A 20,053-nucleotide genomic window follows, 5' to 3' on the forward strand; every position below is an offset into this window, starting at 1 on the left:
AGCTTAGGCTAAGCCCAGAAACTGAGCTGAGACTAAGAAGTGCTCAGCACAGCTCAGGAGGGAGGGTACAGAGGTGACTTTCGCACTTCCTGATCCTGCAGCCTCCTGGGTTCCTGGCATAAATTATAGCAGCCTGAAGGCTGGTCTCTATAATCCCAAGGAGCAGATCCAGAAATCTGGACTCACTAGCATAAGGGATCCATGGACATGGCCCTTTTTCCTAGCCTTGTGTCCCCACAATCAGGTGGGGTGGCTGGTGTAGGTGCCACTGACAGCTTATTGCCGCCCTTGACATTCTAGTATGTTGGGGAAAATCCTCAAATGTCTAACCTGGTCAGTTAGTTTTAGGCAAAATCTGTATCCCAATTTAAAAAAAAAACCCAAACCTTGTGAAACTACTGAGATTGTTGAGGTTTTTTTGTTTTTGTTTTTTAAATAAAAATACCAAACAATCTCTCTGTGAAATCCATCAAATATTTTGCACAACTTTAGCCAAAATAAGCAATGGTAAGAATTTTCTTATTCAGAAAATTGTTTTGAAGAACAGATCTACTTTTAAGGTAATGTATATTAAAGAGAGAACTTAAAAATGCATTTCAATAGTGCCTTGACATGACTATACTTTCATTGCCAGACAGAAATCTTGTCCATAATAAATAAAAACAAGGTGTAACCCCCTGCTTTCAGATAAACCCATATTTATACCATAAATTAGTTTTAATAATGCCTACATGCTGACTGAACAACCCTGAAGAAGGCTCCTCCCTCACACAGAACCAGTGCAGAAAACAAGATGAAGAGTAGGCTCTAGTTTCTCTCTCTGTATAAGAACAGATTTTTCTAAACTCTCTTCTTATAATGAAGTTGTCCTGTGAATGAATGACTTTGGATAATGCAACGAGCTGACTACGAGTTTCCATACTGGAAGTTCTTTAAAGTTACAAACAGAATTGGGGAAGGGAGGGGGAGAAACACAGTAAACATCAACTACTATCAAGTATCAACGCTACAGTCACAAGGAGAAAATAGAAATACAGTAAATGTCAACCATCTGCCTGATTTTTGTATCCTGCAGTGTTTTATTGAGACAGTCAAATCCTTCAGAACATACTGCAAATGTGCAAGGCCCAAAATAAACTGGAAATGCTGTGTTCACGCTGTGTAGAAGTGTTGAAATGAACAGAGCTCATTTTCATACAAAAGCATTGAGGTAGGATTAAGGGTGAGATAAGGGACAGTACAAGCCCCAGACTTGCTTACATCTCCTACTTCTGCCAGTATGAGGTAATCTTCTCCACAGCTCAGCTATGTGGCAGGCCTTACGTGAAAATTCTGCCCCCAACTCCCAATTCCCTATGCCAAGTGTCAGTGAAGCTCTTTAAATTGTGTTTGGTTTATGAGATAAGGATTTGTCCCTAAGTATTTGCCTAGTGTTTTTTTAAAATATTAGTTATACTATAAATAGTGTCTAATGGATCTGCATGAGGATTATGTTAGGTGTTATATGCACACATGTAATAAGACAGTCCCTGTCCTAAAGAGCGTGCAATCTGTACACTCTATACTTTAAAACTGTTGCCGCTTCTAGTGTTGACTTTGGTTGCCCACTCCACACTTTAACTTAAAGGAATAATTGTGTTTCCCTTGAGCCACTGGCTGCAAAGTGAAATTTACTAAGATCACTGATAAATTTCCTTTGTCAGTCTTCACAGAATACAAAGCAATGGAGTAAAATATAGCATCAAGGAGCTACGCTAGAAGAGAAGAGAAAAGGTGGCACAGCAGTGTCACTTAATTCAAAGAAGAAACTCCTGGCACCCAGCCATTTGGGTGTCACACTTGGGCAGGTACCACACAAAAACAGGATTTGTGCTCACAACCTACGTGCCCAGAGGCACCCATATACATTTCAAACCCTGCCTGCAAACTGTTAACACAGCTGACCCAATTAAGAAGTTTTAGAATCTACCTTATGAGAATTCACAGTGCAGAACTTTAAGCAGATCAGGACAATGTATGCATGGAAATATGATAATCCTCCATCATCCCCACTTCAGTCAGGGTAGTGAGATGACTGAGCCACGACTTAGAGTATGGAACTTCAGAGTTCTAATCTTGTCTCTTTCACTGACTGATTTCTTTATCCTTGGGCAAAATATTGACCTTCTAATCACTCTCATTTTTTTTTTCTGAAAAAAATATTTTCTTCAAAGGGATATTCTGAAGATCAGTAAATTGCTATTTGTATAGAAGTCCCTTTAAGGATGGACTGGGGTCTCATTAGGGAGCAGTCTATGTATTTGTTGGAGTGAGAAGCAGGACTGAATGAACATGGCACTACTCTACTTGCACTACATTGATGACATCTTCCTCATCTTGACCCATGGAAAAGAAGCCCTTGAGGAATTCTACCATGATTTCAACAATTTCCATCCCACCATCAACCTCAGCCTAGACCAATCCACACAAGCGGTCCTTTCCTTGACACTTCCATCCAGGACACACCACACGATCCATTGTCTACAGCCAAGCTCTAAGATACAACCGCATTTGCTCCAATCCCTCAGACAGAGACAAACACCTACAAGATCTCTATCAAACATTCTTAAAACTACAATTTTCACCTGCTGAAGTGAAAAAACAGATTGACAGAGCCAGAAGAGTACCCAGAAGTCACCTACTACAAGACAGGCTCAACAAAGAAAATAACAGAATGCCACTAGCTGTCACCTTCATCCAACTAAAACCCTCCAGCGCATCATCAAAGATCTACAACCTCCTGCAGAAGTGATCCTCTCTCCCAGATCTGGGGACAGACCTGTCCTCGCTTAAGACAGCCCTCAACCTAAAGCAAATACCACGGTAAACCACACACCACAAAGTAACAACAAAATAGCTCCAGGACCTCTTCCTTGCAACAAAGCCCGTTGCAACTATGTCCACATATCTATTCAGGGACCATCAATAGGGCTAATCCCAGCACCACCATCAGGGGCTCATTCACCTGCACATCTACCATTGTGATTATCCCATCATTGTTTGCCAGCAATGCCCCTCTGCTTACATTAGCCAACCGGACAGTCTTGCTAGCAAAAAATAAATGGGAACAAATCTGACATCGAATATATACATTCAAAACGAGTAGAAGAACACTTCAAACCTCTGGCCATTCAGTAACATTGATTACAAGGTGCAATTTTGCAACAGCAAAACTTCACAAAACAGACTCCACGAGAAACTGCTGAACTTGAATGATATTGCAAAAACTAGATACTATCCGATTAGGCTTGAAATAGGACTGGAATGGCTTAAAGCCATTCAGCACAAGCAGTGAATCTATTTCCCTCATGTTAAGTATCTTGTCAAACTGTCTTAAATGGGCCATCTTGATTATCACTACAAAAGTTTTTTTTTTCTCCTGCTGACAACAGTTCACCTTAATTAATTAGCCTCTTAGAGTTGGTTGGGCAACTCCCACCTTTTCATGTTCTCTGTATGTGTATATATATTTCCTCACTATATGTTCCATTCTATGTATCCAATGAAGTGGGCTGTAGCCCACGAAAGCTTATGCTCAAATAAATTAGTTAGTCTCTAAGGTGCCACAAGTATTCCTGTTATTTTTTTGAATGAACATGAGGAATGAATTCTGACTTCTTAAACTATAAACCCATCAGGGCAGGGATATGTTGGTTTTGTTCTGTATAGGGCAAAGGACATTGCAGGAACTAAATAAATAATAGTCATTGTTGTGTATTTGGTTGTTGTGGTAATAGAATCTAGTGTTGCTATGGCAACTGAGTTAGATTATTAGGGGATAGCCCAGCCAGCTGTGGCTGGCCTTTGGTTTGTTCTGTATGTGGCAATAAATGGCTGCCTCAAGGTTTACAGTTCTGTGTATCCAGTGATTTCTTCCCAAATCTGTTGCCCCCAGGGATGTAACAGTCCTAATACACAAAGCAGTCCAGATAGTATTGTTATAGGGCAACAAATCCATTCTGCATAGAAAAGAAAGATTTCACTCATTCAGAAAAGACAAATATCTTCCAGAACCAAGGAACAGGAATTTGTATTTCAATGCAGGGGTGAGGGGCAAGGGAGTTAAGGGAAACTGAGATAGATCAATTGGGGACTGAAAAAATGTGTGTGGGTATTAATAATATGATAAGATACAATAAAATATTCCTCCAAGGACATGACATGAGAACTGTCCACTACAACGTGAAAGCAATAGTTTCTTTTGTGCACATACATTTGTTTTTCAAAATATCTATGGCTGGTGGTCATAAATTTAAGCAAAGAATGGTGCAACAGCATGGGCTGTATCTTTGGATTAGTTTGGCTTTGCATCTATACCCTAAAGTTGCCCTAAATCGGGGGGTCAGTTCTGGGAATCTCTATCCCCTACATGGGGGATTCTCAGGTTGCATTGACCTGTTATAGCTGCTCCTATACCAACCCCCTCCCTGTAGCCAGTGGAGTGAGTGGTCCAACTTAGGAGTGTTCTACACTAGACCATTAGATTAACCCAGTTACATCACTCAAGGGTGTGAAAAATCCACATTCCTGATGGACATAGTTAAGCTGACTAAGTTTTCATGTAGACTGTGCTAGACTGATGGAAGAATTCTTCCATTGATCAAGTTACTGCCTCTTCGGGAGGTGTATTACCTGTGCCAATGTGGGAAACCTTCCTGTCTCCAATGAAATGCTACAGTGGCACAGCGGCAGTGCTACAACAGTGCTGGTGAAGTGTTTCAAGTGTAGACAAGCCCTTACTAATCCCAGAGTGGCAGAAAAGCCCTTTAGGGCCACAGGTAGCAATTTAGGGCTTGTCTACACAAGGACAGTCAGGAAAATTAAACCACATTAAACCCATGTGTGGATGCTCTTACTCAGAATTAAAGTGTCATTAATTAAGTTTACCTTAATTCACTTCCAAAATGGAGAAAGCTAAACCAAATTAAGGCCACTTCAATTTTGACTAAGAGCATCCACACCGTGGTTTAATGCTGTTTAACTAATCTACTTGAAATTCAAACATTTAGTTAATTTGGATTAATTTTCCTGAATATCTCTGTGTAAATGAGTCTTAGGGGAGCCTTAAAGTTGCTCTAAATTGCTCCAGGGAACAGCACAGATTTGTTCCAAATCAGGGAAGCACAAGAATGGCCTTCGCCTTTCCCTCCTGAGCACTGTTGAATGCCTCTTTATCACAGCTCAGGACATGGGCCCATGTGTTTAGGCTCTAGCCTAGGAAAAAAATGAGAAGTAACGGACTGGAATTGGGTTGGAGGGAATGAGACAGTAAAAGCAGAAATATTAACAAGATAGGCAATATAGGAGAAGAGGAATCGAAGCAACAGTATAAAATTTAAACAAGTAGATTTAAGGGCTCATAATAGATGCAAAAGATGGTGTCAAAAACTGTAAGTGTATTTTACTGGATTTTCTAATGTTTCTGTTCTGTCCTTCCTGACTTGCCATCACTATGATTAATACTGCTTGCCTAATTTACTTTTCTCCATAAAATTTGCTAACTTATGTAAAGATAAAAATAACAAATCACTAGACGGCAGATTGTGGAGCCTTTCCTCCTAGCAGTAACTCAGCATTTCCTCATGCAACTAGTCTCACTGAAAGTAATGAGACTATTTTTATTATTTGTATTAAAGTAGCATCTGCAGGCTCCAAGCTGGATCAGACCCCCAGATTTAGGGCATTTTTTCAAAAAAGAGCTAGCTAAGTTCATGGAGGATAGGTCCGTCAATGGCTATTGGGCAGGGATGTTATCCCTAGCCTCTGTTTGCCAGAAGCTGGGAATGGGTGACAGGGGATGGATCACTTGCTGATTACCTGTTCTGTTCATTCCCCCTGGGGCACCTGGCATTGGCCACTGTCAGAAGACAGGATACTGGGCTAGATGGACCTTTGGTCTGACCCAGTATGGCCATTCTTAAGTTGTGCTAAGCACTGTATAAATACATAACAAGAAACAATTCCTGCTCTTAAGAATTTATAGTCTAAACAGACAATTCAGAAGGAGGGGAAACTCAGATAAAAAGACTTACCCAAGGCCACAACAGACACAAATAGAACCCTTGTCTTGTAGGTCCCAGTCTAATGTGTTACCTACTGCACCACCACTTGAGTATATAGGTATATACCCATTTACATGTATTAAAGACTCTACAATCTACATTATTAAATGCCATTTCTAGTTCAAGGGATCCATTTCTAATAATCTGCTATAATTCATTATTTTGAACTTAATCTATATTTAAGCAAAATTTAGGTCAGTTTCTGTTATAAATATTTATATAATAGAGTTAAAAATTAATCTCTATACAATTAAAAGTAGCTCTTTATTTCTTTTATAAACCTCCACTAATAGCCACCTTGAAATATTAAAAGGCACTTTGCCTCAGCAAGGCCAGCAAAACATCTGAAGTCTCTAAGCCAAAACATTTTAGAAACATAAATTAAAAAAAAGTTAGGAATTAAAAACCAATAAACAGATCAGTTAACACCATGAGTCATATTCACCATTGTGCATCAGCTCATTCCAGCAACACAAAGCAAGCTGTAAAGCTAGCTTCATTGGCTTCTTAAACTGGGTTTACAGCTGCTTTGCATGACTGGAGCAGTGCAAAGCAGTTAGTGCATACTCCTAACATTAAAACTTCTTTCTCCACTTTTTCCAAATTTCCCAGATAAACTCCACCTTGTGGCACCTGATATTTCAGAAAATGTGGTTTCTTTTCTGAGAAGTTAGGAGGAACATTCACAATCAAGTCTACAGTATAATGCAGGGGTGGCCAAACTTACTGATTCTCCAAGACACACAAGACAATCTTCAGAAGTTCAAGCTGGAGTGTGCCTGCTGGGGCTTCAGCCCCACTACTGCTGAAGGCCCAAGCACTGGCAGGCATGCCCTGCAGGGCTGAAGCCCCAAGACCCGTCTCCCGCTGGGCAGAAGCCAGAGGCGATGCATGGGGGAGTGCTGGCCCCACTCAGTTGCATGGTGTCACAGGACCCCCTCCCTGCATGGCAGCTGCTGGAGCTGGCAAACTGGGAGCTGCGACCATGAGGAGAGACAGTGGCAAACAGCTAGGAGCTTCAGGGAGAGCTGCTGCTTTTGCTGCTGCCTCTCCCCGCGGAGCTAACACCCGGGAGCTGCAGTGAGAGGCTACTGAGGGTAAGGGGTTTGTGTGACTTAAGCTGTTGGGGGGAGCAAACTTATAAATTGTGTCTCCCACGCTCAGCAGGCACTAGTTATCTTTGGCAGAAGCTGCTAACCCCACCACCCGGCTGAAGGGCAGAAACGCTGAACTCCCCCTCTGCCAGTCTGGAAATGGAGAATGGGCAGGTGGTGCACTGTGAGCTGTACTTTAACGCATGTGGCTCATGAGCCATGGTTTGGCCAATGGGACACTATCTTCAATCTTATCTATGGAGAGGCTACTGCTGCTGTAGAATTTTCTGATCTATTCAGTGCTCTGGACAGTTAAATGCAGAATGACATTGCTATCCACAATCAGGTTATTTCCAGACTTACCACACCATTTCACTTTCCAGTTACGATTAGCATCTACACCATGGCAACGAAACTGTGAGTTCTTTGACCTCGTTTTTCTCCAAAATCGATCCTAGTCATAATTTTTAAAATAATGAAAATAATTGAATACACGTTGCTAAAACAACTATGTACATGTAACAAATCATCTATGTTGAAGATGCTCAGTGCAATATTTTAACTTTCTTACAAGTCAATTATATCCTTAGGCCACATATAATCAAGTGGTGGATCAAATCATTACAGCATTCAAATGAGACTTCTGGCTATAGTCATTTCATCTTTTCGATCTTAATATGTTTTCAGAAACATTGCCCAAACTACTTACATGGGTCCAGCTAAAATGGTATCCATCCACATTAAATACTGGCATGATGTAGAAATACAGCTGATTTAGCATCCTTCTCATGGCAGGATCACTCTGGTATGTCTGAAGAGCCTAAAGGAGGAAGTAAAATAGAAGTAGTTTCTATAATAAACTGACTGTGGGCAGTTAGTACTACTTCATGGTTTACTTCTGTAACAGGGGCTTGACCTTATTGCATTACTGCTATTCCAACAACTGTGTTTGAATGAAGTATTGTCTGTCCATAAATGAGACTAATAGCAACATGGTAATGAAACTATATTCAGAAAAGACTTTCAAAAGAAGATCATCCTATTGTTAGTTAATTTCAAACATATAGGAGAATGCTGGAAACTACTTGCTCTAAACAGAAACAAGTGCACTGAGCATTGGTGAGATGGCTGGGCAAAGGAGCTAAAAGTCAGTGGACTAGAGCCTCAGCCGGCATGAAATCAGTTTAGCTAGCACTAAGTCAATGGGGCTATGACGATTATCACCAGCTGATGATAGCACCTAATACTGGTGAGGTCATGACATATGAAAAGGCAAATGACAATGGTCACATCATATGTGAGACAGATATCTCTTAAATTCAAAATCATCAACCCAAATTACTTGTCCACTTACAATTGGTCAAATCCTGTAGCCTGCACCAAGCCTGTGTACCATAAGTTGGACCAATAATTGAAGGTGGAGGAAGTAATTCTTCCCCTCTGCCAGATGCAGGATTGCAGTAGCCCATGCACATGCTGCACTCCTGAAGTGAGTTGTGGTTGGTCTATGTATTTGCAATTCCACCAGCCCCACAGACTCTCCTCCATTGTATGCAGAAGTGTGCAATCCTTGTGTAACGACCACCATCACTGGGTATTAACTCCAGCGTTAAGGCTCCAATGCAGTAAAATGTTAATTATGTGCTTAACTTTGAGGGGAGAAAATGTAACATATTGAACAAAGGATACATAGGCATGCTCCCAGCATCTGGCCACCCTGTGCAATGTACCCACAACAGTTCCATTCTACTGAAGGTCCTCAAGGTCCACACAGGAGTTGTGATGGGGTTTACTTAAAACCGATGAGAGCTAAAATTATTGTTACTCACAAATGCTAGGGCTACAGTATCAGGTCAGGGAATTTAATACCTATGCAGCTTGGTCCTGCAGATGCTCCAAGTGTGAAGCTCCCACTGAAGTCAAAGGATGTTATTCTGTGTGATGTAGCTACAAGAATGCTCCCATAAATTCACAGCAAGGGATATTTAGGTTAGATATTAGGAAACACTTTCTAACTGTAAGGATAAGTATGCATTGTGACAGATTACCAAAAAAGGTTGTGGAATCCCTGTCACTGGAGGTTTTTCAGAACAAGTTTATCAAGCGTCTGTCATGGATAGTCTACGTATGCTTAATTCTGCAGCAGCATGGGGAGGGACATGGACGAGATGATCTCCGGAGGTCCCATCCAGCCTCTTCATTTCTATGTTCTATCATTGGACTTGTCTGGGGACAGAGGTACTGGACACAACTCTTCCTCTATAGCAACCATGTTATTGTTTCTATGAACCATTTGCCTATACTAACTTTGTTTATATTAGAAAGCCACTTCAAGGCTACCCATCAACATGGTCACAAATCTTTGTATTAGTGACACTGCTCTGCTGGACTAGCAAACGATACTTTTGTCAGAATGGAAGGCTACGGTTACTCCCGCAGTGATGGCTTAGAAAACCAAGACCCTGATCCTTTAGACTTAAGCATTTGCGTATTTATGCAAATGGAAGTAAATGGGGCTACTCATACATGTAAAGATATGCACGTGCTTAAGTCTTTGTAGGATAAGGGAAATTATAGATGCTGTAAAAGTTCTGTATTGCAATGAAATAAACTCAAAATGTGGGTTAGAGGCACTGAGCATCTCTTCCAGGCTTTTTTGTTGGGAGAGAGGATTTAGTTGGGGAAAGGATAGACTTTTTTGCCGTCTTATGTTTTCTTCTCATTACGAAATGCTACCAAGTATGGTGGAGATCATGTCCCTATAATGAGGATTTCCATGTCAAAGATACTGAGTTTGAAATAGTCTCTAGTTTTTGTTTTCTGTATAGTGTTCTTAGGCTTCAAGTCACATATTGTAATTGTGCTCTTTTATAGGAACTGTTTTTTACCTTCAGTATTGTGATGTATATTGTATTACCAGGTTGACATAATATGATATATACGTCTTAAAAATCACACTGAAGAGCTTTTAGATGTCAAATTCTTCCTCAACAGGGCATCCAAATAATATTTATAAAATATAAATACAGTACATAACAAAATTGTCACGAAAACTCAGAGAAAAAATTAAAAAGTAAACTGAAAAGGTTTATATGCTTTAAATTTTATATGAATAGTTGTAAAAGGGTGGCTGGCCACCTTTGCAGGACGAGGAAGCCGGGGGTAGCCAGTCCTGTTTAATTAGCTCCACCCTGCCACAACTGGGTTGGGTACAGGAATTAAAAAGGGGGGAAGCCAAGGAGTTAGGGGCTGAAACTGGATCTGATTAACTGTATGCAGATTGTGAAAGTGGAACCCCCTCTGAAAGAGCCATCCAGCCACGTCGCCTGTGGGGTGTGGCAAGAGTGTTTAGCTGACAGGGGCATGCACTTCTTCCCACTCGGGGAGATGCTCAGTTTCTCCTCCCTTGGTTTTCGCACCTCTACTGCTAGAACAGGGCCTCATCCTCCCTGATTGAACTAACCTCGTTATCTCTAGCTTGCTTGCTAGCATATATATACCTGCCCCTGGAAATTTTCCACTACCTGCAGTCTGACGAAGTGGGTATTCACCCAACGAAAGCTCACTGCTCCAAACGTCTGTTAGCTATAAGATGCACAGGATTCTCTGCTGCTTTTAACAGATCCAGACTAACACGGCTACCCTCTGATACATGAACCCTGTGGAAATTCTCAGCCTGGCCACTCTATACTCTTTACAAACAGTCTTCCGCACACAAGCGCTACCCCTTCATACAGTCTAATTTTTGCATTGGCATAAGAGTTGCAGGAGAAAACCTCTAAAGCACAGTCAGTCATCACTTCCATCCTGGCGCCACCCCGAACTAGAGCCAAACCTGCAGTCCTTGGCTTCAACATCCTGAGGTAGGCATGTGACAGTTCCTTAGTGTATTCCTCAGTGGGATCTGAGGGAAGTGGCCTGTTAAGAATTTGTATTGGAGAGTTGTTGTCTGGCGCCTCCTTATTGGGTAGTCACCTGTTCATGATGACAATAGCACCTCGCATTTATCAGCCCTCTTTGATGAAATGTCAGGGTGGTTTCTAGAGGCTGTGGATGGCATGTGCGTTCTGCACTACTTAGGTTATGAGGCAAGGCGGTGTTGTTTTTCCACGATTTTTTGCCTGTGCAACGTCGCGGAAGCAGTCAATGTATAGGTCCAGACTGTCATTTCGACCCTCAGGAGGAGTCCATGTGGAGTTCTTCTCTGGTGGCCTGGTTGGTGGAAGGGTAACTGTGTATCAGGTGCAGCTGTTCAGTGTTGTCCTGGAAGTACTGTTTGAGTCGTAGAACGGCGAAAGTAGGCTTCAATCGCCACAGAACTCGTCATCAATGTTGGTGGGGTGGCAGGGCAGAAAGAAGAAGTCCCCGAGATAGGACAGGGACTTTTCTTCTCGGTGGTGTGTGTAGTTGGATAGGATTGACGATATTGCTGGGTGGGTTAGGTGTATACGGTTGTGATCCCCATGTGGCAGGTAAGGCGTTTAGACAGCTTACAGTCCTTTTTCCTTTGTAGAGAGGTGAAGTGAGTGCTGTAGATCTCCTGTCTTATTTTAGTGAAGTCCGTTTTTATGGAAGTTTGGTTATTAATGAACGTCTCCAGGTTGGAGAGCTGGAATACAAAGTGTACAGTGCTCACTTTATATTTATTTTTTTATTACAAATATTTGTACTGTAAAAAAACCCCCAAAAGAAATAGTATTTGTCAGTTTACCTAATACAAGTACTGTAGTGCAATCTCTTTATCATGAAAGTTAAACTTACAGATGTAGAATTATATACAAAAAAACTGCATAAAAAATAAAACAATGTAAAACTTTAGAGCCTACAAGTCCACTCAGTCCTACTTCTTGTTCAGCCAATCGCCCAGACAAACAAGTTTGTTTACATTTGGGGGAAATAATGCTGCTCGCTTCTTGTTCACAGTGTTACCAAAAGTGAGAACAGGTTTTCACATGGCACTATTGTAGCAGGTGTTGCAAGATATTTACATGCCAGATGCACTAAAGATTCATATGTCTCTTTGTGCTTCAATCACCATTCCAGAGGACGTGTCCATGCTGATGATGGGTTCTGCTTGATAACAATCCAAAGAACCGTGGACCGACACATGTTCATTTTCATCATCTGAGTCAGATGCTACCAGCAGAAAATTGATTTTCTTTTTTGATGCTTTGGGTTCTGTAGTTTCTGCATTGGAGTGTTGCTCCTTAAAGACTTCTGAAAGCAAGCTCCACACCTCATCCCGCTCAGATTTTGGAAGCAGGGGCGGTTCCAGGCACCAGTGCAGCAAGTGTGCGCCTGGGGCGGCAAGCCGTGGTGGGTGGCCTGCTGGTCACTGTGAGGGCGGCAGTCAGACAGCCTTTGGCGGCATGTCTGTGGGAGGCCCACTGATCCCGCGGCTTTGGCATCAATTCGGTGGTGAGCATGCCAAAGGTGTGGGACTGGTAGATCACCCGCAGAAACGCCACTGAATCTGCATGATCAGTGGACCGCCTGCAGGTGTGCCACCGAAGGCCACCTGACTGCTGTGCTTGGGATGCCAAAAAACCTAGAGCTGCCACTGTTTGGAAGTCACTTCAGAATCTTAAACCTTGGGTCGAGTGCTGTAGCTATCTTTAGAAATCTCACATTGGTACCTTCTTTGCGTTTTGTGAAATCTGCATGGAAAGTGTTCTTAAAATGAACAACATATGCTGAGTCATCAGCTGAGACTGATTTAGCATGAAATATATAGCAGAATGCAGATAAAATAGAGCTGGAGACATACAATTCTCCCCCAAGGAGTTCAGGCACAAATTTAATTAACCTATTATTTTTCAAATGAGAGTCATCAGCATGGATTCATGTCCTATGGAATGGTGGCTGAAGCATGAAGCGGCATACAAATGTTTAGCATATTTGGCATGTAAATACCTTGCAATGCTAGCTACAAAAGGGCCATGTAAACTCCTGTTCCTACTTTCTGGTGACATTGTAAATAACAATGATCTCCCGTAAATGTAAACAAACTTGTTTCTCTTAGTAATTGGTTGAATGAGAAGTAGGACTGAGAAGACCTGTAAGCTCTAAAGTTTTGCATTGTTTTGTTTTTGAGTGCAGTAATGTAACAAAAAAAAATCTACATTTGTGAATTGCACTTTCACAATAAAGAGATTGCATGACAGTACTTGTATGAGGTGAATTGAAAAATACTGTTTATTTTATCATTTTTACAATGCAAATATTTATAATAAAAAATAATAATATAAAGTGAGCAGTGTACACTTTGTATTCTGTGTTGTAATAGAAATCAATATATTTGAAAATGTAGAAAAACATCCAAAATATTTAATAAATTTCAATTGGTATTCTATTGTTTAACAGTGGGATTAAAAATGCGATTAATTATGATTGTTTTCTAACTGTGATTAATTTTTTTGAGTTAATAGCGTGAGTTAACTGCGATTAATTGACGGCTCTAAATAGAGTTAGTACAGATGGGGGTACAGGTAGCATTAGTCTGGATCTCAGCACATATTGGGATAACAGGGAATGAAATGGTGGACAAGGCAGCTAAAAGTGCTGTAAGAAATGGAAGGACAGACACAGAAATATCCTTGAGTAAACAGCAATTCAAAAGTCTAATGAAGAAAAATTTAAAAGAGGAATAGCCAAAAATTTGGATCAATGAAAAAAGAGGAAGAGGAATTTTTGAATTATGTTCTATAATTGAGGATAAGGACATACTTCATGGCCCTGATTGGACAAATGAAGTGATTTTGTTCAGAGTACTGACTGGCCATTAAGGCTTAAACAATTTTTTTTGAATAAACAACCACAAAGCTGGGTTATGTGCCCGCTGTAACTGATCATCTTTTATGTGTTCATAAGGGTTTTGATAAAGGAAGGGAAAAGTTACATTGTTATTTAGTAAAAGTATGGGGGAAATGCGATTGTATTAGAAAGGTGGTGTTACGTTACCTGAAAGACACAGGACAGAACAGGAACTGCTAGCTATTTAGTGGAGTATAGCTGGTGGTGGCTATAGACTATCCAGTCAACTCTGCTTTGACATAGGGGGAAGGGGAGAAAGGCAAGGGCTGGCTGCAGAGGAGAATAGTCAAGCTGGGTTGTGGCTGGAGAGTAGAGTAGGCTCATGAAACAAGGGGACAGGCTCCAGGGAGGCAGTCCTGGGGCTGGTATTCCAGAAGAGAAACAGGGAGCAGGAGCATCAGGGAGTTCCTCAGGAGAGGCTATCAGGGGAGATAATGGGAACCTGGTAAGGAAAAAATGGTCTCCAGGGAGAAAGCTCAGTCAAAAGAACAAGGAAGAATCCTGCAGCAGGCCCTGAAGCGGGAGAGAATAAAAGAAACAAAACAAAAAAAAATCTCCTGGGAGCTATAGCCCAGGACGTTCTGAGGAACTGTTTTGTAGTTTTTGCTTATATCTGGAAAAGAAAAGAGCCTGTAAAAAGATTTTGTGTCTGGCAGTGGGTCCTTTGTGGACTGGGGACAACCAGCATTTTACAGGGTTTTTATTCTTGTAAATAAAAGTCATATCGTGACTATAAAAGAGAAATAATGCAATGACTTAAAAATGATCGCACATCTTTCTCTGCGCCTTAGGCAACATCCAATTTCAAACAGTTGATAGACACAGGGGTAAAGAAATTAAAAAAAAACCACGATTAGAGCTGCCACGTCCAGCTGTATTGATTGTACAATATTGAGTCTCCTTTACTTTTTAATGCTTCTCTGTTTTGTTTTGATGCTTGCTATCTTGTGAAATGATACTGTGAGAGGTTTTGGAAGTCAATATAGTCCCAAAGCTGTACTTTTAGAAATCTCAAGTTGAGTCTTAGAATTCACTTGAATGATTGATGTGTTTCTCTTTAAAACATTTTAAAGGTTTCTCTTAAAAGTTTGTAACTATCATCTGATTTAAAACATAATGGACCTAGTATAGCTTTCTGACCTGTGTAAATCAAAAGTAACTCCTCTGAAATAAATAGTTACCCATGTGTAAAACTGGTGTGACATCAAAATAATTTCTTTATCTTGAAAAATATTTCTCTCATATACTGTTTTTCTTTTTACAGACTTAATGCTTTATATCTGTAACAAGACAAGACAGGCTGTGTATTACTGTCAAAAGTCTTGATAACATCCACGAGGCCTTTGTCATTTTGTCTAACAATCACTAAAGTGTATCATAAGAACAGCCATACTGGGTCAGATCTATCCCAGTATCCTGCCCTCTGACAGCGGCCAATGGCAGGTGCCTCAGCAGGAATGAACAGAACAGGTAATCATAAAGTGATCCATCCCCTGTCACCCATTCCCAGCTTCTGGCAAACAGAGGTTAGGGACACCATCGCTATTACTATTATACTATGCTATATTACTATACCATATTATATGAGTATCATACTATGCAACCTGCTTTTTGTAATGTGTATCAAATCCTCAAAACAATGATTAAAGTGAAAAAATACTAAGTGTTAAAATATATATTCTCATCACCTTGACAAATACAACTTGTATGTCAAGCACTAATCATTTTTCTCCATTAATGTTTGTACAATGCTTTCAGAATATAAAATAATTATATTTTATATGGCTTAATCCTGTATCCCCAAGGAAATCAATGGAAGTTTTGCCACTGAATTCATTGAGAGCCAGACTAGACCCATAAATGCTGAATAGTATTAATACCAAAAAGAGACGATGATATAGGAATGTTGCCAAAAATCAGATGGAGAAAAAATAAACAGTGACTGATAAGAGAGGGCCACGTCTTAAGCTGGTATAAACCAGCACACCTACCTAATGATTAATAGAGCTATTGCTGGTTTACCCCAGCTGAGGCTCTATTCTATATATAAACACACTGTGCCACAGAAGTGCTAGAAGTCACCAAGGCTGCAAATCAGAGTACTGAATGAATGAATCCATTTTACAAAGGAAGGGAATTGATGGAAAATGACGAGGCAAGGAGACAGGGTTCAGAGAAACTTTTAAACTGTAGACGTGCTAGTTGGGCCTAATAACCATATCCTGTCCCACAAGTCATTGTCTTTACATTTAAGTTAAGGTCAAGATTTGCTATTTCTGATTTTGGATTAACAATTATTAACACAACTTAGCCAGTTACTATTTTAGCACTGAAAACTGACTCTGTTGTTGTTTCCTCAGCAATCATACCATAACACTATTTCTAATGATAGCGGCTTTTAGCTCCTCTCTCAGTGTTCAAACATCAGTTACAGCATCCTTATTGAAAGTAACTTAAGATGTTTGTTATTTTCTGTACATTTTAAATTATAATCAGGTCTGGCCTTAGGCACCAAGCAAAGCAGCCGCTTGTTTGGTCCCACATAATTCTGCACTGATTTGGTAAGTCACAGGTTAGCCTATCCTCATATCTGGAGACAACTCATAACTTAAATCTGCTCACCCCTCTTACATCTTAGGGATCTGCCTTTGCTTGGAGCCCTACAAGTCATAAGCCTGGTGCTAGATCTGTGACTCCACATTAGGTAATAAAGTGCAACTTCATGACTCAGATAGAGATCTTAAAACATAGGATCAAACTTTCAAAAGTTGGAGCTTCAACTGTGCCTGAAAAATGTTTGCAAACAAACCTTCCCTGCCATTTTGGAGTTGTACAAGAAACATCTTCTACTGGCACTAGATCAGAAACAGCAGCTGGAAAAATGACAAAATATTATGTTCTCCTGGGAAGGCTTAGCAGGGACCCTATGGGAAAACTCCAGAAAGGAGAAGGAACCCCTAACCTAGGTGCCTGAGACAGATGTAGTTCAAGGTCTAGTGTGCAGAAGCAGCCAAAACGGGACATATGATCACCCTAGCTCTCATGGAATATAGGAGTGTATTCTTCTGCTGTGCAGATGACACTGCTGAGCAATGATGGGTGTTCTCCTATATTTCTAAAACTAATCTGTCTCCTTATTAAGAAAGGTATTTACAAGGGTGCTGTACCTGCAGCTAGCATTCCACTTATGTGCACACAGACTGGCTTCCTAGTCCCTCCTCTAAACTCTTTGCTCCTGTAATCTGTGGTCCTCACTCCCTTCATGCAGGTCAATACATGCATTGAAGAGAAACATAGGGCTAGTCTACACTGGCAACACACAGAGAACTCTCCCAGCACTCTAAAACACCCACCTCCACAAGGGGCGTAGCTACCAGCGCTGGTGCACTGTCTATACTGGTGCTTTACAGCGCTGAAACTTGCTGCACTCAGGGGCGTGTTTTTTCACATCCTTGAGCGAGAAAGTTGCAGCGCTGTAAATTGCCAGTGTAGACAATCCCATATTCACTAGTTTAAAAGCCCTTGTGTGTATTGGTGTTTGAATGTCCTAGTGATTGATAACAAATCACTGGCAATCACTGGCAAACTCCTCCTATAGGCACAACACAGCTGCAGTGAGACTGTTATTTCATCAAAATGCATTCATGTGGTAAAAAATGAATAGCTGCAATCTGAATGAAAGTAATTTTTACCTTCACAAGATTATTGTGGGTTGTCATAAAGATGCAGTTGACAAGTTTAAAGCACACAATAAAAATAACATATCTCCCTACACTAAGAAGCTGCAGATAATTTTCTCTCTTTTTTGCTGCAGAACAAAGGAAAAAATACTTTACATACTTTTCTTGTTGAGCAGAACTGGACTCACTATGGACCAAAAGAAGAAAAAAAATGCTTTTCAAAGCTCCTTATAAAACAGTGCCTCAATCATCACATGCCTCACTGTGGTGACAGCAAAGTACTACACTCAACGTTTTTATCATTTGCTTAAGAGTTTATCCATTAAAATTACACTCATAGTTAGGGCATGATCCTGCGAACCCATGCTACCGTGCACAGAGCTTAACTCCATGGAAATGCACTTGCACTAGTGGCGAGTAGCAAGTATTTGCAGGATCAGGCAGGGATATACATCCAGGAGACTTTTGAGTATTAGATTTGGCTGAGGTTTTCTGTTATAAGTACAAATTTTCAAATAGAAAAATATATTCAGAATAAAGCCAGAAGAGAGATCATTTATGATTATCTACTCTCATCTGTATAACAAAGGCCACAAACGTGTGTGCATGTGCACACACACACACACACATTACATTTAGAACAGCCTTTCCAAATGGAAAAAAAGAACAGTATTTATTTAAAAAAGGTAGGCGTGGGCCTGCCCCAAATTTTTAGAGGAAAACATCCCAAACTGTGTAGTGTGGGATCAGCTTTACACAAAGGAGACTGACTCAGACAAAGAGAGGCATTCTCTGATCAACAGCAAACTGCAACTGCCTGTGGTTTCTAGTGCATGTTAATATAAATAAATATCTGAATATTTAGCATCTTAAATACATAGGACAGTGTTGCTTATTCTCTAGTATTGTTAAGGACCAGATTGCGTCTGGCTGCCTAGTGTAAGCAGGGCAGGCAGGAAGAGTGCAAAAATCCACCATCTTATGCAGCCAGGTTCAGCTGCAATCCACATGCTGTTGATGTGCTCCATAGGGCACAAGACACCCCAAAGAGAGAGAGCTGGGGAGGAGGCAGGGCCATGACCAGGTGGGCAGGGTGGACTATGCTGCAACCTCTGAAGAGGTGTAGCAGCAGTCACACTTTCCCAATCTACTGTAGAGCTCCAGGAGAGATTCTACCTCCTTTAGGCAGAATTCCTCCAACATCTGCCCAATGCAGATATGTGCCGAGCCCTAACATGCATTGACTGCGACAGCCACTTTACCCAGAATTTAAAGATACACACTGAAATGTACTGAAAGGGTACCTCACAATAACGTTTTATGACAGCACTTTAATACTAAAATAAATGATAAGGAATAAATACTTCATCTTTCATGAACACAAGTTTAATATTTGTTTTCTTTCCAAATAAAATGCAAGGGAGAGGGGAAGGCAAAAAATGGCAGGTGACAACAATCTGTCTTTCTTCTATCTACAGAACAGCAAGCAGCTTGATAGAGTGGTGTAATTCTCTGCATTATCAGAACATGACACCTCTCCCCCTTTTCCTCACACTCTGAGGAGTCATCATATTTTCTGCTTTAGAAAAGGGAGCATAAATTATGACTCTGGTATATCTACACTGGTTAGACTTTTTATTCATGACTTTCACCTTTTTTATTTTCAGTAAGGACTTGTGTTCACTAGAAATTTAGAGAGTTAGAACATGACCTTAAACTAACACAACATTGACTACAACTTTGCTGTCACACTAGGCAGCCACAAGCTGTATTTAATATTATGTTAATGGGTCATGAGTAAAACTTGGTTCCAGTGAGATTTACCCACAACCAGCTGCATGATGTTAAAACACAACTTGTTCCTGTGTGCCATGACTGCAAAGTTGTAGTCAGCATCACATTAGTTAACAGGACTCTTCAAGGTTGTGTTCTAGCTCAATGTAATTTTCTAGTGAAGATAAGTCCTTAACTGGTCCTAGAGACCCTCCATTCCACAAACTGACTTTTCATAGCTGAGAAAGCCTGATTGAGATGCCTTCAGTACCAATCAGTGTTTTTCTCCGTTTGGACACATGGGTTGCTATGGAGCCCTCCCCTCGCTATGGCCTGAACTTGTTGCCTCAGCTCTTGCAAGAATGGAGAGTAACTTCTCAGTTTTCTGAAAAGCAAATTATTACAGGGTGACTGGCCCTCTAAGGGGAGATGGGCACAGCCCCACTATCCTTGCATTAGTTGGAAGAGCTCTCCTGGCCCTTCCTGCCTGGGGTCAGTATTGAGACACAGTGTATGGATGTCCAGAAAACTTGCCTCCTAATGGTCTGCTTTTTCCGAAACTCAGATTGAACTTTGGAAGGGATGGACTGCC

The 20,053-nt window shown here is 40.8% G+C and overlaps 1 protein-coding gene across 1 annotated transcript in view; it reads right to left on the minus strand.

The window, feature by feature from the left end:
• Positions 1-20,053, minus strand: part of CPA6 (carboxypeptidase A6) — a 118,660-nt gene that overhangs the window by 10,753 nt on the left and 87,854 nt on the right. The window contains exons 7-8 of the mRNA XM_032804995.2: positions 7,905-8,015; positions 7,559-7,649 (exon numbers count right to left, since the gene is read on the minus strand). Of these exons, the coding sequence (XP_032660886.1) occupies positions 7,559-7,649; positions 7,905-8,015 (202 nt within the window). The remainder of the gene's footprint in view (positions 1-7,558; positions 7,650-7,904; positions 8,016-20,053) is intronic.

This window comes from Chelonoidis abingdonii, chromosome 2 (assembly GCF_003597395.2).
Source record: "Chelonoidis abingdonii isolate Lonesome George chromosome 2, CheloAbing_2.0, whole genome shotgun sequence".
Lineage (NCBI taxonomy): Eukaryota > Metazoa > Chordata > Testudines > Testudinidae > Chelonoidis > Chelonoidis abingdonii.